The sequence below is a fragment of the Coregonus lavaretus genome (assembly GCF_964263955.1).
Source record: "Coregonus lavaretus genome assembly, chromosome: 8".
NCBI lineage: Eukaryota > Metazoa > Chordata > Actinopteri > Salmoniformes > Salmonidae > Coregonus > Coregonus lavaretus.
This window is the reverse complement of record NC_139995.1, coordinates 59,924,830-59,949,011: the sequence shown is the minus strand read 5'-3', so window position 1 is coordinate 59,949,011 and position 24,182 is coordinate 59,924,830. Positions and strand designations below refer to the sequence as shown.

Genomic DNA, 24,182 nt, shown 5'->3' with positions numbered 1-24,182 from the left:
GGCCCCATTCATTCTTTCCTTTACACGGATCAGTCGTCCTGGTCCCTTTGCAGAAAAACAGCCCCAAAGCATGATGTTTCCACCCCCATGCTTCACAGTAGGTATGGTGTTCTTTGGTTGCAACTCAGCATTCTTTGTCCTCCAAACACGACGAGTTGAGTTTTTACCAAAAAGTTCTATTTTGGTTTCATCTGACCATATGACATTCTCCCAATCCTCTTCTGGATCATCCAAATGCACTCTAGCAAACTTCAGACGGGCCTGGACATGTACTGGCTTAAGCAGGGGGACACGTCTGGCACTGCAGGATTTGAGTCCCTGGCGGCGTAGTGTGTTACTGATGGTAGGCTTTGTTACTTTGGTCCCAGCTCTCTGCAGGTCATTCACTAGGTCCCCCCGTGTGGTTCTGTGATTTTTGCTCACCGTTCTTGTGATCATTTTGACCCCACGGGGTGAGATCTTGCGTGGAGCCCCAGATCGAGGGAGATTATCAGTGTGTCTTCCATTTCCTAATAATTGCTCCCACAGTTGATTTCTTCAAACCAAGCTGCTTACCTATTGCAGATTCAGTCTTCCCAGCCTGGTGCAGGTCTACAATTTTGTTTCTGGTGTCCTTTGACAGCTCTTTGGTCTTGGCCATAGTGGAGTTTGGAGTGTGACTGTTTGAGGTTGTGGACAGGTGTCTTTTATACTGATAACAAGTTCAAACAGGTGCCATTAATACATGTAACGAGTGGAGGACAGAGGAGCCTCTTAAAGAAGAAGTTACAGGTCTGTGAGAGCCAGAAATCTTGCTTGTTTGTAGGTGACCAAATACTTATTTTCCACCATAATTTGCAAATAAATTAATTAAAAATCCTACAATGTGATTTTCTGGAAAATAAGTCCATTGGGGGGGGGGGGGGGGTTACGCAACAAGCCCTTTTGGGCTTTTTCCCCTCTTGTACATACTATTTTTATTTTTTTTACTGTTACTGTCTTTCTATTTGATTTTACTGTTACTAACTGTTTTTCTATTTCTGCAAATAAACTAAACATAAGAAACAGTAAATACAGTTCGAATCCACATTTATTTGATCCACATCTTCTCTATATGGAACAGAGTAACACCGCTTGTCCTGGCTTGCGGCCATATTCTGAACCATGCACAACACCTGCCATTCCCTTTTATAAGTAGCCAATGATAACCCGACTCATTAGCATACACACACCTTATGTGATAGTCGCAATGTATACAGACCAATTACAGTTATTGTATTGCTTAATATGTAAATGAACTTGTCTTAGTATAACCTTAGTGTACCTATACACTACAGGCTGCTGGTCCTGCAGGTGGATTACTGACTGCCTGTCTGTCATGTGTCTATTGTGGGTTGTGTGTCTGTGGTGTGTCTGTGGTGTGTCTGTGGTGTGTCTGTAGTGTGTCTGTGGTGTGTCATGTGTCTGTTGTATCCTCATTAACTGACTCTGTTGTATCTTTCTGCTAACTAACTAGCTAACTAACTAGCTAACTAACTGACCCGTGACTGTCTCCCCCCGGCCCATGTTAGGTACTGGCGCCGGAGGCTGGGTCTGCAGGTGGTCTACTCTGAGAACAGAGGCTACCGGTTCTGTTACTCCCACAGAGGGAAGCCCGGTCCGAGCCGCCCCTCTATTCTCATGCTCCACGGCTTCTCTGCCAACAAGGACATGTGGCTGCCTGTGGCTAAGGTACAGTATGGATAACCATAGGGCAACCATAGGGCAACCATAGGACAACCATAGGGCAACCATAGGGCACGCATAGGGCAACCATAGGGCAACCATAGGGCAACCATAGGACAACCATAGGGCAACCATAGGGCAACCATAGGGCAACCATAGGACAACCATAGGGCAACCATAGGGCAACCATAGGACAACCATAGGGCACGCATAGGGCACGCATAGGGCACGCATAGGGCACGCATAGGGCACGCATAGGGCAACCATAGGGCACGCATAGGGCACGCATAGGGCACGCATAGGGCACGCATAGGGCACGCATAGGGCAACCATAGGGCACGCATAGGGCACGCATAGGGCAACCATAGGGCAACCATAGGGCACGCATAGGGCACGCATAGGGCACGCATAGGGCAACCATAGGGCACGCATAGGGCACGCATAGGGCAACCATAGGGCAACCATAGGGCAACCATAGGGCACGCATAGGGCACGCATAGGGCACGCATAGGGCACGCATAGGGCAACCATAGGGCAACCATAGGGCACGCATAGGGCACGCATAGGGCACGCATAGGGCACGCATAGGGCAACCATAGGACAACCATAGGACACGCATGCTCACATTTTGCAGGGATCACATATACTGAAAATACACTCACTGTACTTGAAGTCGCTTTGAATAAAAGTGTCTGCTAAATGGTGTATATAATGTCTACCTGAAATCAGACCATACACTGAACATAGTAAACAGCAGTGTTGTAGTACTTCCAGGACTCGGACTCGAGTCCCGATTTTCATGACTTGTGACTCGCCTTCTCGACCATTGGTGACTCGGACTCGTCTTCTTGTGACTTCAATTTGTACTGGATCAGCTACTATGATAGGTAGAATATTAGCAGCACTGGGTGTGCTGAACAGCGAGGGTTCTGTTCTGTAGCTAGCAGTGGGAAGGACATGCCACACTGGCACATGCAGCCATATCATCAGCCCATATCATCGCCCCATATCATCAGCCCATATCATCGCCCCATATCATCAGCCCATATCATCGCCCCATATCATCAGCCCATATCATCGCCCCATATCATCAGCCCCACATTATCCGCCCCATATCATCAGCCCCACATTATCAGCCCCATATCATCAGCCCCACATCATCAACCTACATTATCAGCCCCATATCATCAGCCCACATCATCAACCTACATTATCAGCCCCATATCATCAGCCCACATCATCAACCTACATTATCAGCCCCATATCATCAGCCCACATCATCAACCTACATTATCAGCCCCATATCATCAGCCCCATATCATCAGCCCCATATCATCAGCCCCACATCATCAACCTACATTATCAGCCCCATATCATCAGCCCCATATCATCAGCCTACATTATCAGCCCCACATCATCAGCCCCACATCATCAGCCCCACATCATCAGCCCCATATCATCGCCCCATATCATCAGCCCCACATTATCCGCCCCATATCATCAGCCCCACATTATCAGCCCCATATCATCAGCCCCACATCATCAGCCCCACATCATCAGCCCCACATCATCAGCCCCACATCATCAGCCCCACATCATCAGCCCCACATCATCAGCCCCACATCATCAGCCCCACATCATCAGCCCCACATCATCAGCCTACATTATCAGCCCCACATCATCAGCCCCACATCATCAGCCCACATCATCAGCCCCATATCATCAGCCCCACATCATCAGCCCCACATCATCAGCCCCACATCATCAGCCCACATCATCAGCCCACATCATCAGCCCCACATCATCAGCCCCACATCATCAGCCTACATAATCAGCCCCACATCATCAGCCCCACATCATCAGCCCCACATCATCAGCCTACATTATCAGCCCCATATCATCAGCCCACATCATCAACCTACATTATCAGCCCCATATCATCAGCCCCATATCATCAGCCCCACATCATCAGCCCCACATCATCAGCCCCACATCATCAGCCCCACATCATCAGCCCCACATCATCAGCCCCATATCATCAGCCCCATATCATCAGCCCACATTATCAGCCCCATATCATCAGCCCCATATCATCAGCCCCATATCATCAGCCCACAACATCAGCCTACATTATCAGCCCCATATCATCAGCCCCATATCATCAGCCCACATTATCAGCCCACATTATCAGCCCCATATCATCAGCCCCATATCATCAGCCCCATATTATCAGCCCCATATCATCAGCCCCATATCATCAGCCCCATATCATCATATCCGATGAGCTGCTGTGAAGCAGCAGTCTAGCTATCGTCTCTCTCTTGAAAAGTAGGCTGTCTTTGAATTTGTCGTTTCGCTTTACCCTCACACTTTCCCCCCTGCATCCCATAGCCAGGTTCTGACAGTCTCCCTTTTAATTTTCACTCTGGATTTTTTAAAACTACACATATCAGTGGGCGATCACAAAAAAAGTTGCTGAGAGCCTGTTAAAATTATTGTCAATAATAATCTGGTCAATCTGACAGGAGCAATAGCCAATTCCATATAGAAACCATTCATCCCTTCAAAACATCATTACTAATTTGACATAACTATTGAACATTAAAATAAAATGTGTGAGCCTGTGTACGAAGGACTTATTTGTTTCATAGGCTATTGGATTTTGCAGGTAATTATGACCATTGGGGAAGGAGGAAAATCATTGCGTTACTTCAATACTCACATGAAAGTCTTCCCGCCAGCCCGCCACTAGTTGTTGCTGGGCAGATTTCCTCTACCAAATCTGAGCCAAATCAAAAGAGGCGCGAATCTAGCAACAGACGAGCATCCGACCAGCAAGCCGTCAGTACAAGTGACCCCCCCCAAAACAACACTAACCAAAATGCCAAATATGTCTATAGAACCCTGAATCATTAGTTTTGCTTTCAAACTTTTTTTTATCTGCACATAAACCAATATTAATGTGGTATTTTAATGTGACTCAGACTTGAGCGCTGGGACCAGGACTCAGACCCAGTAACAGACTGGAGCGCTGGGACCAGGACTCAGACCCAGTAACAGACTGGAGCGCTGGGACCAGGACTCAGACCCAGTGACTCAGACTGGAGCACTGGGACCAGGACTCAGACCCAGTAATAGACTGGAGCGCTGGGACCAGGACTCAGACCCAGTAACAGACTGGAGCACTGGGACCAGGACTCAGACCCAGTAACAGACTGGAGCACTGGGACCAGGACTCAGACCCAGTAATAGACTGGAGCGCTGGGACCAGGACTCAGACCCAGTAACAGACTGGAGCGCTGGGACCAGGACTCAGACCCAGTAACAGACTGGAGCACTGGGACCAGGACTCAGACCCAGTGACTCAGACTGGAGCACTGGGACCAGGACTCAGACCCAGTGACTCAGACTGGAGCACTGGGACCAGGACTCAGACCCAGTGACTCAGACTGGAGCGCTGGGACCAGGACTCAGACCCAGTGACTCAGACTGGAGCGCTGGGACCAGGACTCAGACCCAGTAACAGACTGGAGCGCTGGGACCAGGACTCAGACCCAGTAACAGACTGGAGCGCTGGGACCAGGACTCAGACCCAGTAACAGACTGGAGCGCTGGGACCAGGACTCAGACCCAGTAACAGACTGGAGCACTGGGACCAGGACTCAGACCCAGTAACAGACTGGAGCGCTGGGACCAGGACTCAGACCCAGTAACAGACTGGAGCGCTGGGACCAGGACTCAGACCCAGTAACAGACTGGAGCGCTGGGACCAGGACTCAGACCCAGTAACAGACTGGAGCACTGGGACCAGGACTCAGACCCAGTGACTCAGACTGGAGCGCTGGGACCAGGACTCAGACCCAGTAACAGACTGGAGCACTGGGACCAGGACTCAGACCCAGTGACTCAGACTGGAGCGCTGGGACCAGGACTCAGACCCAGTAACAGACTGGAGCGCTGGGACCAGGACTCAGACCCAGTAACAGACTGGAGCACTGGGACCAGGACTCAGACCCAGTAACAGACTGGAGCGCTGGGACCAGGACTCAGACCCAGTAACAGACTGGAGCGCTGGGACCAGGACTCAGACCCAGTGACTCAGACTGGAGCGCTGGGACCAGGACTCAGACCCAGTAACAGACTGGAGCACTGGGACCAGGACTCAGACCCAGTAACAGACTGGAGCGCTGGGACCAGGACTCAGACCCAGTAACAGACTGGAGCACTGGGACCAGGACTCAGACCCAGTAACAGACTGGAGCACTGGGACCAGGACTCAGACCCAGTAACAGACTGGAGCGCTGGGACCAGGACTCAGACCCAGTAACAGACTGGAGCGCTGGGACCAGGACTCAGACCCAGTAACAGACTGGAGCACTGGGACCAGGACTCAGACCCAGTAACAGACTGGAGCACTGGGACCAGGACTCAGACCCAGTAACAGACTGGAGCACTGGGACCAGGACTCAGACCCAGTAACAGACTGGAGCGCTGGGACCAGGACTCAGACCCAGTAACAGACTGGAGCGCTGGGACCAGGACTCAGACCCAGTAACAGACTGGAGCGCTGGGACCAGGACTCAGACCCAGTAACAGACTGGAGCACTGGGACCAGGACTCAGACCCAGTAACAGACTGGAGCACTGGGACCAGGACTCAGACCCAGTAACAGACTGGAGCACTGGGACCAGGACTCAGACCCAGTAACAGACTGGAGCACTGGGACCAGGACTCAGACCCAGTAACAGACTGGAGCACTGGGACCAGGACTCAGACCCAGTAACAGACTGGAGCACTGGGACCAGGACTCAGACCCAGTGACTCAGACTGGAGCGCTGGGACTAGGACTCAGACCCAGTAACAGACTGGAGCGCTGGGACCAGGACTCAGACCCAGTAACAGACTGGAGCGCTGGGACCAGGACTCAGACCCAGTGACTCAGACTGGAGCGCTGGGACCAGGACTCAGACCCAGTAACAGACTGGAGCGCTGGGACCAGGACTCAGACCCAGTAACAGACTGGAGCACTGGGACCAGGACTTCAGCTATAGGGACTCTTGACCATTGGTGACTCGGACTCAAGGTTTAGTGACTCGACTACAACACTGGTAAACCGTCATGTTAGTCTCCCGAGTGGCGCAGTGGTCTAAGGCACTGCATCGCAGTGCTAGCTGTGCCACTAGAGATCCTGGTTCGTATCCAGGCTCTGTCGTAGCCGGCCGCGACCGGGAGACCCATGGGGCGGCGCGCAATTGGCCCAGCGTCGTCCAGGGTAGGGGAGGGAATGGCCGGCAGGGATGTAGCATGGCGTTTGCAACGCCAGGGTTGTGGCTTTGATTCCCACAGGGGGTATGAAAAAAAATAATGTATGCACTAACTGTAAGCCGCTCTGGATAAGAGCGTCTGCTAAATGACTAAAATGTAAATGTGAAAAAATGTTATATTCTCTTATAACTTTGTAACGATGTAATTACTACAGTAACAATGCTGTGTTAACACCTACTAAATAATGTAACGTGCTAATACAATGTTGTTAGTAGTGTAGTTTACAGGATACAGATCATTATTGGATAAAGTAGACAGGATAAGTAGACTCAAGGAATGTTTGTAGTTTTTAACTGTGACGTACCTTGTGTATATAACTGTGTGTATGTCTATATCTGTAGCAGATAGATAGTGTAGTTGGGGCGTTAACTGTGTGTATGTCTATATCTGTAGCAGATAGATAGTGTAGTTGGGGCGTTAACTGTGTCTATGTCTATATCTGTAGTTCCTACCCAAGCATCAGCACCTGCTGTGCGTTGACATGCCCGGACACGAGGGCACCAGCCGCACCGATGCCAGAGACTATTCCATAGAGGGACAAGTCAAGAGGATACGACAGGTACTGATTTTATTGATTTGGTTGATTTGAGTGAGTGATTACATTTACATTTTCTTCTTCTGTAAGGTCTCCGTGACACTACACCACTGTAAACACTGTATACTGTTACTGTACCAAGATCCCATTTAGTGGAAACTCCTATCCAGAGCGATTTACAGTTAGTCCATTCATCTTCAGAAAAACATAATGTTTTATGGTTTGTTTTACCCCATATGTAACTCTGTGTTGTTGTTGTTGTTTTTTTATCGCACTGCTTTGCTTTATCTTGGCCAGGTCGCAAATAAAAGTGAAAAAAAATAAATAATAATAAATAAATAAATAGCTAGGTGGGACAACCACATATCTCACTCAAAGTAAGGCCATTTGTCCTCAATAAAGGAGCTACCAGCAGTCAGAGCTAGTGGGGGGGGGGAGTCAAGTGCTAGTGTCCAGACCTCACTAGTCGCAGGATTTTATCTGAAGAGAGAGGGGAGAATGAGGTCAAGGCGTAGGGTAGTTTATCTGGAGAGAGAGGGGAGAATGAGGTCAAGGCGTAGGGTAGTTTATCTGGAGAGAGAGGGGAGAAAGAGGTCAAGGCGTAGGGTAGTTTATCTGGAGAGAGAGGGGAGAATGAGGTCAAGGCGTAGGGTAGTTTATCTGGAGAGAGAGGGGAGAATGAGGTCAAGGCGTAGGGTAGTTTATCTGGAGAGAGAGGGGAGAATGAGGTCAAGGCGTAGGGTAGTTTATCTGGAGAGAGAGAGGGGAGAATGAGGTCAAGGCGTAGGGTAGTTTATCTGGAGAGAGAGGGGAGAATGAGGTCAAGGCGTAGGGTAGTTTATCTGAAGAGAGAGGGGAGAAAGAGGTCAAGGCGTAGGGTAGTTCTGTGTGAGTGAGACCAGTGGACTCAATAGGCTGAGTGAATGAGGAGAGCATGTCGTCAACCTTCTTTTCGAAGTGGTTGACAAAGTCATCTGCAAAGAGGGAGGAGGGGTGGAGGGGTGGGGAGGGAGGGAGAGGGAGGAGTGGTGGAGGGAGGGAGAGGGAGGAGGGGTGGGGTGGAGCATTCAAGCGAGAGGAGAAAGGTGGAAAAGAGGTTGGAAGCAGAAGCTTGACATTTAGAGTGATAGAAAGTGGCTTTAGCAGCGGATACAGAGGAAGTAGAGAGGAGGGATTGGAAGAATGATAGGTCCTCCGGAAGTTTAGTTTTCCTCCATTTCTCAAATCAAATCAAATGTTATTTGCCACATGCGCCGAATACAACAGGTGTAGACATTACAGTGAAATGCTTACTTACAAGCCCTTAACCAACAATGCAGTTTTTAAGAACATAAAAAGTGTTAAGTAGAAAATAGATAAGTAAAAAAAAATAAAAAATTAAACAGCAGCAGTAAAATAGAATAACAGTAGGGAGGCTATATACAGGGGGTACCGGTACCGAGTCAATGTGAGGGGGCACCGGTTAGTCGAGGTAATTGAGGTAATATGTACATGTGGGTAGTGTTTAAGTGACTGCTCAGCTGCCCACAGCCCTGTTCTGTAAGCTTGCAATGAGTCACTCCGCCACGGAGCAGGAGGGGCGGGGCGGGCCGAGCCAGCCGGGAGGAAAGGGGACAGGGCGAGTCATAGGATGCGGAAAGGGAGGAGAGTAGGGTCGAAGAGGCAGAATCAGGAGACAGGAGGGGAGAAGGATTTAGCAGAAGGGAGAGATGATAGGATAGAAGAGGAGAGAGCAGTAGGAGACAGAGAGAGAAGATTGCAATGCTGCATGACCATCTGGGTAGGGGCTGAGTGGCTGCGTTTTAGCTTCAGTTTTACAGACGGTTGGCAGAATTCATGGTTCCTTCTATTAAGGCAAGTCGTCCAGGTCCTGAGGCAGCAAAGCATCCCCAAACCATAACACCACCACCACCATACCGTTGGTATGAGGTTCTTACTGTGGAATGCAGTGTTTGGTTTTCGCCAGGCATAATGGGACCCATGTCATCCAAAAGGTTGACTCAAGGTAGCCAAAAAGCACCTGGAAGCACCTGGAAGCACCTGGAAGCACCTGGAAGCACCTGGAAGCACCTGTACGATCATGAAGCCTCTTGGAACAATGCTCCATGGACAGATAAGTCAAAAGTAGAACTTTTTGGACGACATGGGTCCCATTTATGCCTGTCGAAAACCAAATGATGAGAAATGCACCATTTTGAGAGTGGGTTCCCTAAGAAAGTCCGACTATCTTTTGCCCTGCACCAGTTAAGGGGAGTAATGAGCCAGTGGACATGATTGGCATCTGCAGTGCATTCGGAAAGTATTCAGACCCCTGCACCAGTTAAGGGGAGTAATGACCCAGTGGACGTGATTGGCATCTGCAGTGCATTCGGAAAGTATTCAGACCCCTTAACTCTTTCCACATTTTGTTATGTTACAGCCTTATTCTAAAATTGATTAAATTATTTTTTTTCCATCAATCTACACACAATACCCCACAATGACAAATCAAAAACAGGTCTTTAGATATTTCAGCAAATTAAAAATACCTTATTTACATAAGTATTAACACCCTTTGCTATGAGACTCGAAATTGAGCTCAGGTGCATCCTGTTTCCATTGATCATCCTTGAGATGTTTCTACAACTTGATTGGAGTCCACCTGTGGTAAATTCAATTGATTGGACATGATTTGGAAAGGTACACACCTGTCTATATATGGTCCCACAGTTGACAGTGCATGTCAGAGCAAAACCAAGCCATGAGGTCGAAGGAATTGTCCGTAGAGCTCCGAGACAGAATTGTGTCGAGGCACAGATCTGGGGAAGGGTACCAAAACATTTCTGCAGCATTGAAGGTCCCCAAGAACACAGTGGCCATTCTTAAATGGAAGAAGTTTGGAACCACCAAGACTCTTCCTAGAGCGTGCTGCCCGGCTAAACTGAGCAATCGGGGGAGAAGGGCCTTGGTCAGGGAGGTGACCAAGAACCCGATGGTCACTCTGACAGAGCTCCAGAGTTCCTCTGTGGAGATGGGAAAACCTTCCAGAAGGACAACCATCCTTGCATCCCTCCACCAATCAGGTATTTATGGTAGAGTGGCCAGATGGAAGCCACTCCTCAGTAAAAGGCACATGACAGCCCGCTTGGAGTTTGCCAAAAGGTACCTAAAGGACTCTCAGCCCATGAGAAACAAGATTCTCTGGTCTGATGAAACCAAGATTGAACTCTTTAGCCTGAATGCCAAGCGTCACATCTGGAGGAAACCTGGCACCATCCCTACGGTGAACCATGGTGGTGGAAGCATCATGCTGTGGGGATGTTTTTCAGCGGCAGGGACTGGGAGACTAGTCAGGATTGAAGGAAAGATTAATGGAGCAAAGTACAGAGAGATCCTTGATGAAATCCTGCTCCAGAGTGCTCAGGACCTCAGACTGGGGCGAAGGTTCACCTTCCGACAGGACAACGACTCTAAGCACACAGCCAAGAGAACGCAGGAGTGTCCTTGAGTGGCCCAGCAAGAGCCCGGACTTAAACCTGATCGAACATCTCTGGAGAGACCTGAAAATAGCTTTGCAGCGAAGCTCCCCATCCAACCTGACAGAGCTTGAGAAGATCTGCAGAGAAGAATGGGAGAAACACCCCAAATACAGGTGTGCCAAGCTTGTAGCGACACCCAAGAAGACTTGAGGCTGTAATCGTTGCCAAAGGTGCTTCAACAAAATACTGAGTAAAGGGTCTGAATACTTATGTAAATGTAATATTTCAGTTTTTTATTTTTTATACATTTGCAAAAATTTCTAGAAAACTGTTTTTGCTTTTTCATTGTGGTGTATTGTGTGTAGATTGATGAGGTGGAAAAACGATTTTATCCATTTTAGAATAAGGCTGTAACGTAACAAAATGTGGAAAAAGTCAAGGGGTATGACAATTTATGGCTGAACTTAAAGAACATTGAAGCCTTGAATCAATCGCTGAAAGCCTCATGGATTCAAACTATAAGTAAATACGAGTTGGATCTCATGTAAAATCTTAGAAAAGACAAACCCATTTTTATTTTTCTAAATATTTACTTTTATACAAATGAAGTCTGTCACTTTACTTCGTTCCTGCGGATCCCCATTCTTCAAATAATCAATATACGTTTGGTTGCATTTTCAATATTATCCCCCAGGAAAAATTACAGAAATTCAGAGCCAAATCATTGAATTCAAATATACTGATAAATAAAAGAAAGATTAAAAAATGTTTTTAAATGATATCATTGACAGGAATTGTAATTGATATATACAAAAGTATTTCAAATTAGTGGATTCAGCTAGTTCAGCCACACCCGTTGCTGACAGGTGTATAAAATCGAGCACACAGCCATGCAATCTCCATAGACAAACATTGGTAGTAGAATGGCCTTACTGAAGAGCTCAGTGACTTTCAACATGGCACCGTCATAGGATGCCACCTTTCCAACAAGTCATTTCGTCAAATTTCTGCCCTGCTAGAGCTGCCCCAGTCAACTGTAAATGCTGTTATTGTGAAGTGGAAACGTCTAGGAGCAACAACGGCTCAGCCACGAAGTGATAGGCCACACAAGCTCACAGAACGGGACCGCCGAGTGCTGAAGCGCGTAACGCGTAAAAATCGACTATCCTTGGTTGCAACACTCACTACCGAATTCCAAACGGCCTCTGGAAGCAACGTCAGCACAATAACTGTTTGTCGGGAGCTTCATGAAATGGGTTTCCATGGCCGAGCAGCCAATCACAAGCCTAAGATCATCTTTACATGCCAAGCGTCGGCTGGAGTGGTATAAAGCTCGCCGCCATTGGACTATGGACCAGTGGAAATGCATTCTCTGGAGTGATGAATCACGCTTCACCATCTGGATTTGGCGGATGTCAGGAGAATGCTACCTGCCCCAATGCATAGTGCCAACTGTAAAGTTAGGTGGAGGAGGAATAATGGTCTGGGGCTGTGAAGGGAAATCTTAACGCTATAGCATACAATGACATTCTAGATGATTCTGTGCTTCCAACTTTGTGGCAACAGTTTGGGGAAGGCCCTTTCCTGTTTCAGCATGACAATGCCCCGTGCACAAAGCGAGGTCCATGCAGAAATTGTTTGTCAAGATCGGTGTGGAAGAACTTGACTGCCCTGCACAGAGCCCTGACCACAACTCCATCGAACACCTTTTGGATGAATTGGAACGCCGACTGCGAGCCAGGCCTAATCGCCAAACATCAGTGCCCGATCTCACTAATGCTCTTGTGGCTGAATGGAAGCAAGTCCCCGCAGCAATTTTCCAACATCTAGTGGAATTCCTTCCCAGAAGGGGGAGGCTGTTATAGCAGCAAAGGGGGGGACCAACTCCCTATTAATGCCCATGATTTTGGAATGAGATTGTTTGATCTTTTGGTGAACGAGGGTGGGGTGTTCTGGTGGAAGTGAGGTGGGGCTGGGTTGTGGGGTGTTCTCGGGGAGGTGGGGCTGGGTTGTGGGTGTTCTCGGGGAGGTGGGGCTGGGTTGTGGGGTGTTCTCGGGGAGGTGGGGCTGGGTTGTGGGGTGTTCTCGGAGGTGGGGCTGGGTTGTGGGTGTTCTGGGGGAGGTGGGGCTGGGTTGTGGGGTGTTCTGGGGGAGGTGAGGTGGGGCTGGGTTGTGGGTTGTTCTGGGGGAGGTGGGGCTGGGTTGTGGGTGTTCTCGGGGAGGTGGGGCTGGGTTGTGGGGTGTTCTCGGGGAGGTGGGGCTGGGTTGTGGGGTGTTCTCGGAGGTGGGGCTGGGTTGTGGGTGTTCTGGGGGAGGTGGGGCTGGGTTGTGGGGTGTTCTCGGGGAGGTGGGGCTGGGTTGTGGGGTGTTCTCGGGGAGGTGGGGCCGGGCTGTGGGTGTTCTCGGGGAGGTGGGGCTGGGTTGTGGGTGTTCTGGGGGAGGTGGGGCTGGGTTGTGGGGTGTTCTGGGGGAGGTGGGGCTGGGTTGTGGGGTGTTCTCGGGGAGGTGGGGCTGGGTTGTGGGGTGTTCTGGGGGAGGTGGGGCTGGGTTGTGGGGTGTTCTCGGGGAGGTGGGGCTGGGTTGTGGGGTGTTCTCGGGGAGGTGGAGCTGGGTTGTGGGGGCCATGAGCCTTTAGCTCCCACTTCCCTGTTGTGGTTTAATCATGTGATCAAAAGAATAATAAATCATTTTTAAAAGACATAGTAAACAAAGACAAAAGCTCCAAAAAAAATGAAACAAAATATATTTTTTATAATAAAACAGTTTATTCACTGAAACATTTTTAAAAATAATATAACTGTATGTGTGTGTGTGTGTGTGTGTGTGTGTGTGTGTGTGTATGTATGTATGTGTATATATATATATATATATACACACAGTGGTGTGAAAGTGTTTGCCCCCCCCCCATGTTATAACACAACTCAACTGTGGTTTATCACACCTGAGTTCAATTCCTCTAGCCACACCCAGGCCTGATTACTGCCACACCTGTTCTCAATCAAGGAATCACTTAAATAGGACCTGCCTGACAAAGTGAAGTAGACCAAAAGATCCTCACAAGCTAGACATCATGCCGAGATCCAAAGAAATTCAGGAACAAATGAGAAAGAAAGTAATTGAGATCCATCAGTCTGGAAAAGGTTATAAAGCCATTTCTAAAGCTTTGGGACTCCAGCGAACCACAGTGAGAGCCATTATCCACAAATGGCGAAAACATGGAACAGTGGTGAACCTTCCCAGGAGTGGCCGGCCGACCAAAATTACCCCAAGAGCGCAGCGACGACTCATCCAAGATGTCACAAAAGACCCCACAACAACATCCAAAGAGCTGCAGGCCTCACTTGCCTCAGTTAAGGTCAGTGTTCATGACTCCACCATAAGAAAGAGACTGGGCAAAAATGGCCTGCATGGCAGAGTTCCAAGACGAAAACCACTGCTGAGCAAAAAGAACATTAAGGCTTGTCTCATTTTTGCCAGAAAACATCTTGATGATCGCCAAGACCTTTGGGAAAATACTCTGTGGACTGACGAGACAAAAGTTGAACTTTTTGGAAGGTGTGTGTCCCATTACATCTGGCGTAAAAGTAACACCGCATTTCAGAAAAAGAACATCATACCAACAGTAAAATATGGTGGTGGTAGTGTGATGGTCTGGGCCTGTTTTGCTGCTTCAGGACCTGGAAGACTTGCTGTGATAAATGGAACCATGAATTCGGCTGTCTACCAAAAAATCCTGAAGGAGAATGTCCGGCCATCTGTTCGTGACCTCAAGCTGAAGCGAACTTGGGTTCTGCAGTAGGACAATGATCCAAAACACACCAGCAAGCACCTCTGAATGGCTGAAGAAAAACAAAATGAAGACTTTGGAGTGGCCTAGTCAAAGTCCTGACCTGAATCCTATTGAGATGCTGTGGCATGACCTTAAAAAGGACAGTTCATGCTTGAAAACCCTCCAATGTGGCTGAATTACAACAATTCTGCTAAGATGAGTGGGCCAAAATTCCTCCACAGCGCTGTAAAAGACTCATTGCAAGTTATTGCAAACGCTTGATTGCAGTTGTTGCTGTTAAGGGTGGCCCAACCAGTTATTAGGTTGTAGGGGGCAAACCCTTTTTCACACCACTGTGTATACAGTGGGGGAAAAAAGTATTTAGTCAGCCACCAATTGTGCAAGTTCTCCCACTTTAAAAAGATGAGAGGCCTGTAATTTTCATCATAGGTACACGTCAACTATGACATACAGATTGAGGGGAAAAAATCCAGAAAATCACATTTTAGGATTTTTAATGAATTTATTTGCAAATTATGGTGGAAAATAAGTATTTGGTCACCTACAAACAAGCAAGATTTCTGGCTCTCACAGACCTGTAACTTCTTCTTTAAGAGGCTCCTCTGTCCTCCACTCGTTACCTGTATTAATGGCACCTGTTTGAACTTGTTATCAGTATAAAAGACACCTGTCCACAACCTCAAACAGTCACACTCCAAACTCCACTATGGCCAAGACCAAAGAGCTGTCAAAGGACACCAGAAACAAAATTGTAGACCTGCACCAGGCTGGGAAGACTGAATCTGCAATAGGTAAGCAGCTTGGTTTGAAGAAATCAACTGTGGGAGCAATTATTAGGAAATGGAAGACATACAAGACCACTGATAATCTCCCTCGATCTGGGGCTCCACGCAAGATCTCACCCCGTGGGGTCAAAATGATCACAAGAACGGTGAGCAAAAATCCCAGAACCACACAGGGGGTCCTAGTGAATGACCTGCAGAGAGCTGGGACCAAAGTAACAAAGCCTACCATCAGTAACACACTACGCCGCCAGGGACTCAAATCCTGCAGTGCCAGACGTGTCCCCCTGCTTAAGCCAGTACATGTCCAGGCCCGTCTGAAGTTTGCTAGAGTGCATTTGGATGATCCAGAAGAGGATTGGGAGAATGTCATATGGTCAGATGAAACCAAAATAGTTTTTGGTAAAAACTCAACTCGTCGTGTTTGGAGGACAAAGAATGCGGAGTTGAATCCAAAGAACACCATACCTACTGTGAAGCATGGGGGTGGAAACATCATGCTTTGGGGCTGTTTTTCTGCAAAGGGACCAGGACGACTGATCCGTGTATAGGAAAGAATGAATGGGGCCATGTATCGTGAGATTTTGAGTGAAAACCTCCTTCCATCAGCAAGGGCATTGAAGATGAAACGTGGCTGGGTCTTTCAGCATGACAATGATCCCAAACACACCGCCCGGGCAACGAAGGAGTGGCTTCGTAAGAAGCATTTCAAGGTCCTGGAGTGGCCTAGCCAGTCTCCAGATCTCAACCCCATAGAAAATCTTTGGAGGGAGTTGAAAGTCCGTGTTGCCCAGCGACAGCCCCAAAACATCACTGCTCTAGAGGAGATCTGCATGGAGGAATGGGCCAAAATACCAGCAACAGTGTGTGAAAACCTTGTGAAGACTTACAGAAAACCTTTGACCTGTGTCATTGCCAACAAAGGGTATATAACAAAGTATTGAGAAACTTTTGTTATTGACCAAATACTTATTTTCCACCATAATTTGCAAATAAATTCATAAAAAATCCTACACTGTGATTTTCTGGATTTTTATCCCTCATTTTGTCTGTCATAGTTGACGTGTACCTATGATGAAAAGTACAGGCCTCTCTCATCTTTTTAAGTGGGAGAACTTGCACAATTGGTGGCTGACTAAATAAAAAAAAATCCCCACTGTATGTATGTATGTGTATATATATATATATATATATATATATATATATATATATATATATATATATATAGTATTTAATGAAATGGCATAGAGCTCTCAGATACAGACTGTTCTAATAATGAATTAAGAATTTACAAAAGTATTATTAAAGTACTAAGACAATTATTTATTCATTAATGGCCGGATAACTACTGTGAACGGCTACTGCTATGTTTTTATGCCGGATTACAGTACGTGTACAACATCGAACACTACTGTCTCTGTGTCTCTTCTGTGTCTGTCCAGTTTGTGGAGAGTGTCCGTCTGACCAAGAGGCCCTTCCACCTAGTGGGTACATCCATGGGGGGCAACGTTGCCGGGGTGTACGCTGCCCACTACCCCAAAGACCTTTGCAGTGTCACCCTCATCTGTCCGGCAGGTAAAAATGTTCAAAAGTCACTTTTCAAAATGGCTGTGCTGCAGCAAATGTACTTTATTAACGTGACATACTCTCTCGCAGGGTGACACCAACCGCCAAGTTTACAATCATATAACAACACATTTTTAAAAAATATGCTACCTGACAATATCCTTTTTCTATAATGAATTGTGTTTTCAAGTCTTTCTGACAAGTGTGCGTTTGTGGGGCTTGTAGAAATATTCCTAATGTTAATAATTAATAATAATATGTTAATTGTTGCACAAAATATGAATTCTAGAATTCCTTATCCCTATAGGCCTTCGGGATCATTTTCTTAGATGTTTATTTACACTGAACAAAAATATAAACCGCAACATGTTAACACTACCTTTTCACGTGAGGAGAATAACACTATTTCACCACCACATGTCAACTTTCAATTCCACATATGAATATTTATTATTATATGAATTATACTGAACAAAAATATAAACGCAACATGTATAGTGTTGGTCCCATGTTTCATGAGCTGAAATAAATGATCCCAGAAATTTTCCAGACGCACAAAAAGCTTGTTTCTCAAAAATGTTGTGCACACATTTTGTTTTCATCCCTTTTAGTGAGCATTTCTCCTTTGCCAAAATAATCCATCCACCTGACAGGTGTGGCATATCAAGAAGCTGATTAAACAGCATGATCATTACACAGGTGCACCTTATGCTGGGGACAATAAAAGGCCACTCTAAAATGTGCAGTTTTGTCACACAGCACAATGCCACAGATGTCTCAAGTTTTGAGGGTGCGTGTAATTGGCATGCTGACTGCAGGAATGTCCACCAGAGCTGTTGCCAGAGAATGTAATGTTCATTTCTCTACCAGCGTTGTTTTAGAGAATTTGGCAGTACATCTAACCGGCCTCACAACCGCAGACCACGTGTAACCACACCAACCCAGGACCTCCACATCCGGCTTCTTCACCTGCGGGATCATCTGAGACCAGCCACCCGGACAGCTGATGAAACTGTGGGTTAGCACAACCAAAAAATTTCTGCACAAACCATCTCAGGGAAGCTCATCTGCGTGCTCGTCGTCCTCACCAGGGTCTTGACCTGACTGCAGTATGGCGTCATAACCAACTTCAGTGGGCAAATGCTCACCTTCGATGGCCACTGGCACCTTGGAGAAATGTGCTCTTCACGGATGAATCCTGGTTTCAACTGTACCGGGCAGATGGCGTCGTGTGGGCGAGTGGTTTGCTTATGTCAACGTTGTGAACAGAGTGCCCCATGGTGGCGGTGGGGTTATGGTGTGGGCAGGCATAAGCTACGGACAACGAACACAAGTGCATTTTATCTATGGCAATTTGAATACACAGAGATACCGTGACGAGATCCTGAGGCCCATTGTCGTGCCATTCATCCATCGCCATCACCTCAGGTTTCAGCATGATAATGCACGGCCCCATGTTAATATAATATGCCATTTAGCAGACGCTTTTATCCAAAGCGACTTACAGTCATGCGTGCATACATTTTTGTGTATGGGTGGTCCCGGGGATCGAACCCACTACCTTGGCGTTACAAGCACCGTGCTCTACCAGCTGAGCTACAGAGGACCACCATGTTGCAAGGATCTGTACACAACTCCTGGAATCTGAAAATGTCCCAGTTCTTCCATGGCCTTCATACTCACCAGACATGTCACCCATTGAGCATGTTTGGTATGCTCTGGATCGACGTGTTTGACAGCGTGTTCCAGTTCCCGCCAATATCCAGCAACTTTGCCCAGCCATTGAAGAGGAGTGGGACAACATTCCACAGGCCACAGTCAACAGCCTGATCAACTCTATGTGAAGATGTGTCGCGCTGCATGAGGCAAATGGTGGTCACACCAGATACTGACTGGTTTTCTGATCCCCTACCTTCTTTTAAGGTACAGTGCCTTGCAAAGGTATTCATCCCCCTTTGCGTTTTTCCTATTTTGTTGCAGTACAACCTGTAATTTAAATTGATTTTTATTTGGATTTCATGTAATGGACATACACAAAATAGTCCAAATTGGTGAAGTGAAATGAAAAAAATAACTTGTTTCAAAATATTCTACAAAATAAATCACGGAAAAGTGGTGCGTGCATATGTATTCACCCCCTTTGCTATGAAGCCCCTAAATAAAGATCTGGTGCAACCAATTACCTTCAGAAGTCTTTGTTCAGTTTAGATCTTCCTTCCTGGTCTTTTTCAGGTCTTCCTAACGAGAGTCCGTTTGTGGAGCGTCTGAGGGAGATGGAAAAGGAGCAGGAGCAGAGTGGGAGCCTGGACCCCCAGAGGATCCCTCTGATCCCCTCTACCCCAGAGGAGATGGAGGACATGCTCAAACTCTGCTCTTTCGTACGCTTCAAGATCCCTCAACAGGTAGTCATTGATGCATTTCAGTCGCATTACTTAGGCCGGGATTCAATCTGATCGCATCTTGTCGGCTATGCACCTTTTCAAAGCAGTGTTTCCGCGTTTGTGGAGACCACATTCATGGTAAATGTTGCATGTGTGCCGGCTCAATCGAAAATGACCTTTTTAATGTCTTGCGCGCTATCACACGGATCTACTGCTGATCGGATTGAATCCAGGTCTTAGTTTTGTTGCTGTTGCCGGCTGGTCAACATCTTCAGGACTTAGTCAATAACAAAAAACTAACTGACTACTACAAGAACTAGTCAAAATCTTCTCTTTACTTGACTTGTTGCCATTTTTTAAAACAAGAATCTACTGCATGGTTTCCCAATAATTAACTTATGTAACCCATGGTTACAATAACATTTATTATTCTAACAATAATAGTTATTATTTTTGACAGATTCTTCAGGGATTGGTGGATGTTCGGGTTCCAAACAACGACTTCTACAGAGAGCGTGAGGGACTTGGTTGGAACGTCTGGATCAAAACATTCATTGAATAATTGAATGATCTATCGGACTTGTTAAATCACACCTGGTGGAAAGTTTTGGTTCTGTATGTGAACAGGCATTTTCTATCTTTCCTCAGTGTTCATGGAGATCGTAGGAGAGAAGTCCAGACATTCCTTACATGAGAACATGCATCTGATCACAGCCCCGACACAGGTCATCTGGGGGAAGCATGACCAGGTAAGCGTTCGAAGACCGCTGGGTCGTAACATTGCACAATAAAACTGTGGGAGCAATCAACAGTGTATATCTTTCTTTTTATTACAAGTAATGCAAGTTGCAAGTAACTGGATGTGCATACACTACTTCTAAACTCTAGTACACTCTTAGAAAAAAGGGATTTTGTTTTGTATATAATGTATGTGACTATTTTTGTTTTGTTTTCTGTTTGTCTTTATAATTGTAATGAAAATAAATCATAAAAAAATCATAGAAGAAATGGTTCCATCAGGGTTCTTCGGCTGTCCCCATAGGAGAACCCTTTTTGGTTCCACGTAGAACCCTTTTAAAGGTTCTACCTGGAACCAAAAAGGGTTCTTCAAAGGGTTATCCTATGGGGACAGCCAAAAAAAAAACTTTTAGGTTCTAGATAGACCCTTTATTTTTATTTTTTTCTAAGAGAGTACCTCTTAATTGTTCTCTCCTCTCCTCTCTTCCTCTCTCAGGTGGTGGATGTGTCGGGAGCGTCTATGCTGATGGAGGCAGTCTCTGGCTGCCAGGTGGACCTGCTGGATAACTGTGGCCACTCTGTGGTGATGGAGCGACCTCGCAAGACGGCTCAGCTCATCGTGGACTTTATCAATAACCAACACAACACTGGCTCTGGCTCTAACAACAGCAAGAAACTCTCCTGAGACTGACTACCTGGAGCTCAGACTTTATAGGACCAGTTTCCTGGACAAGGTTGAACATAGTCCTAGACAAAGAAGCACTTTCAATGGGGGTTTGATCTCCGTTGAACATGCGTTTCAGTCGGGGACTAGGTTTCAGTTGGAGACTAGGTTTCAGTCAGGGTTTCAGTCAGCAACTAGGTTTCAGTCAGCAACTAGGTTTCAGTCAGGGACTAGGTTTCAGTCAGGGTTTCAGTCAGATTAGGTTTCAGTCAGGATTTCAGGTTTCAGTCAGGGACTAGGTTTCAGGTTTAATCTGTGTCAAGGAAACCAGCCCACAGTGATCGTTTATTGCATCTGTAAATAATCGAATAATCTGTAAATAATCCAATAATCTTGAGTGATATTTTTCTAATCTAGTCCTCAGGGAATGAGGCCTTCACCCAGCTGGCAACTGTTTCATGCTTGAATTTGATTATAAGGCGAAGGAAGACTGTGTAAAATACTGGGATACACTATTGTGGTATTGCATTTATTTGGTGATTTAAGGACCTTAATTTCAAATGTTATATTCTTTGTTTAATTGCCGATGTGTTACTAACTTACTGAGATGATTTTGCCAAACCATGATTTTATATTTTATTTGAGCTTGTGATACCTCTGATTCAGCTGGAGGACTGTGGTTGGTCGGGTCTGAGACTGTTCCCGCCAGAAAACCCAAGAAGTAAACGAAGATGTCGTTAGTTTGATTTGTCTTGTTGAATGTTGGTACTTGGTCTTATTATTAACCACAGACCAACATACATATTACACCTTGTACATTAGGAACATATTGAAGGAACATTTATCATTGTGTTTTAAGAGAAAATAATATGAATTTGAACAAAAACAATGGAGCTATAATGACGTAAGCTTTGTATTATTATTATTATTAACCCAAAGTACTTTTTCTTCAAGCACTGCTATATACTGTTATGTGAAATAACCTGATAGTATCGATGCATGAGACGCAGCAACCAATGCACAGCAATGTCTGCATATTTTCAAGTTTGCTTTGTTTAGTTTAAGCTGATGCCATGTCAATAAGTTACACTGAGACAGAAATAGATTTTGTGACACTTTTGTTATCCTTGTACGTGTTAATGCATTGTCCATCTACACAATGTTTTGCTTGTTCTTGTAAAGTACAAAATAAAACACTTTTCTCATGCTGACATGAAATTCATGGACCGCTCACATTGTGGACAGTACTGTTTTGGGGCTGGGCCTTGATATGGGGTGTAGCTACAGCTGTTTTGGGGCTGGGCCTTGATATGGGGTGGAGCTACAGCTGTTTTGGGGCTGGGCCTTGATATGGGGTGGAGCTACAGCTGTTTTGGGGCTGGGCCTTGATATGGGGTGGAGCTACAGCTGTTTTGGGGCTGGGCCTTGATATGGGGTGGAGCTACAGCTGTTTTGGGGCTGGGCCTTGACATGGGGTGAGAAAAGCTTGGTGATATTGATTCAACGGTTGGGGGAAAAGGTTTGGGGGTTTGTTTCAGGTTTCAAGCAACAGTTTTATGAAGGCCAGGGTTTGGATGAGATTGAATGAGCTCAATCCTTTTCATATGATCACACTGTCATCGTGAAGTGCTTTGGGAGTCACCTTACCTGACACCCTAGACCCCACTACAATTTGCATACCGCCCCAACAGATCCATGAACGACGCAATCGCCATTACGCTGAATAAATTCAGATTGAAAACGTGAAAAACTTTCTCGTGAAAATCACACTTTCACATGTGGAATTGCAAGTTCCCATGTGAAAAACAATCACGTGTCAAAATCTATACTGAACAAAATATAAACGCACCATGCTGAGTGACAGTTCATATAAGGAAATCAGTCAATTGAAATAAATTAATTGGACCCCTAATCTATGGATTCCGCATGACTGGGAATACAGATATGCAATTGTTCGCCACAGATACCTTTTTAAAAAAGTAGGGGCGTGGATCAGAAAACCAATCAGTATCTGGTGTTACCACCATTTGCCTCATGCAGCGCAACACATCTCCTTCGCATAGAGTTGATCAGGCTGTTGATTTTGGCCTGTGGAATGTTGTCCCACTCCTCTTCAATGGCTGTGTAGAGTTGCTATATATTGGCAGAAACTGGAACACACTGTCGTACACATTGATCCAGAGCATCCCAAACATGCTCAATGGGTGACATGTCTGGTGAGTATGTAGGTCATGGAAGAACTGGAACATTTTCAACTTCCTGGAATTGTGTACAGATCCTTGCGACACGGGGCCATGCATTATCATGTGATGGTGGCGGATGAATGTCATGACAATGGGCCTCAGGATCTCGTCACGGTATCTCTGCGCATTCAAATTGTCGTCGATAAAATGTAATTGTGTTCGTTGCCCGTAGCTTATGCCTGCCCATACCATAACCCCACCGCCACCATGGGGCACTCAGTTTACAACCTTGACATCAGCAAACCGCTCACCCACACAACACCATACATGTGGTCTGCAGTTATGAGGCCAGTTGGACGTACGGCCAAAATTCTCTAAAACGACGTTGGAGGCGGCTAATGGTAGAGAAATTAACATTAAATTCTCTGGCAAAAGCTCTGATGGACATTCCTGCAGTCAGCATGCCAATTGTACGCTCCCTCAACACTTGAGACATCTGTGGCATTGTGTTGTGTGACCAAATTGTACATTCTAGAGTGGCCTTTTATTATCCCCAGCACAAGCTACACCTGTGTAATGATCATGCTGTTTACTCAGCTTCTTGATATGCCACACCTGTCAGGTGGATGGATTATTTTGGCAAAGGAGAAATGCTCACTAACAGGGATGTAAAGGAATTTGTGCACAAAATTTGAGAGAAATACGTTTTTAGTGCGTATGGATCGTTTCTCTGATCTTTTATTTTCAGCTCATGAAACATGGGACCAACACTTTACATTTTTGTTCAGTATAATTCACATAATAATAAACGTTCACATGTGAAAATCTAACTTTCACATGTGGAATTGGAAGTTCACATGTGGTGGTGAAATAGTGTTATTCTGTTAACATGTTGCAGTAGCAATGTTTCCACGTATGGAATTGCAAATTCTGTAAAAAGGTAACTTTAACCTACCTGAGCATAATAATTCAAGTGTGTTAAAAATGATTATTTCTTATTTCTGAGTTGCTGCAGACGCACACCTCTCTTCATACGACTGTTGGAAGAAGCCCACT

General features: G+C 46.2%; 1 protein-coding gene across 4 annotated transcripts in view; it reads left to right on the top strand.

The window, feature by feature from the left end:
- abhd6a (abhydrolase domain containing 6, acylglycerol lipase a) overlaps positions 1 to 22,154 on the top strand; it is a 37,003-nt gene extending 14,849 nt beyond the window's left edge. For 2 of the 4 annotated variants that reach the window (XM_084167396.1, XM_084167397.1), the window contains exons 3-9: positions 1,551 to 1,710; positions 7,475 to 7,588; positions 17,037 to 17,169; positions 19,393 to 19,562; positions 20,002 to 20,056; positions 20,190 to 20,290; positions 20,776 to 22,154. In XM_084167396.1, coding sequence (XP_084023522.1) covers positions 1,551 to 1,710; positions 7,475 to 7,588; positions 17,037 to 17,169; positions 19,393 to 19,562; positions 20,002 to 20,056; positions 20,190 to 20,290; positions 20,776 to 20,964 — 922 coding nt within the window. In that variant the 3' untranslated portion in view covers positions 20,965 to 22,154. The remainder of the gene's footprint in view (positions 1 to 1,550; positions 1,711 to 7,474; positions 7,589 to 17,036; positions 17,170 to 19,392; positions 19,563 to 20,001; positions 20,057 to 20,189; positions 20,291 to 20,775) is intronic. The other 2 variants (XR_014613638.1, XR_014613639.1) reach the window with 2 other exon arrangements.
- Positions 22,155 to 24,182: the final 2,028 nt, after the last annotated feature.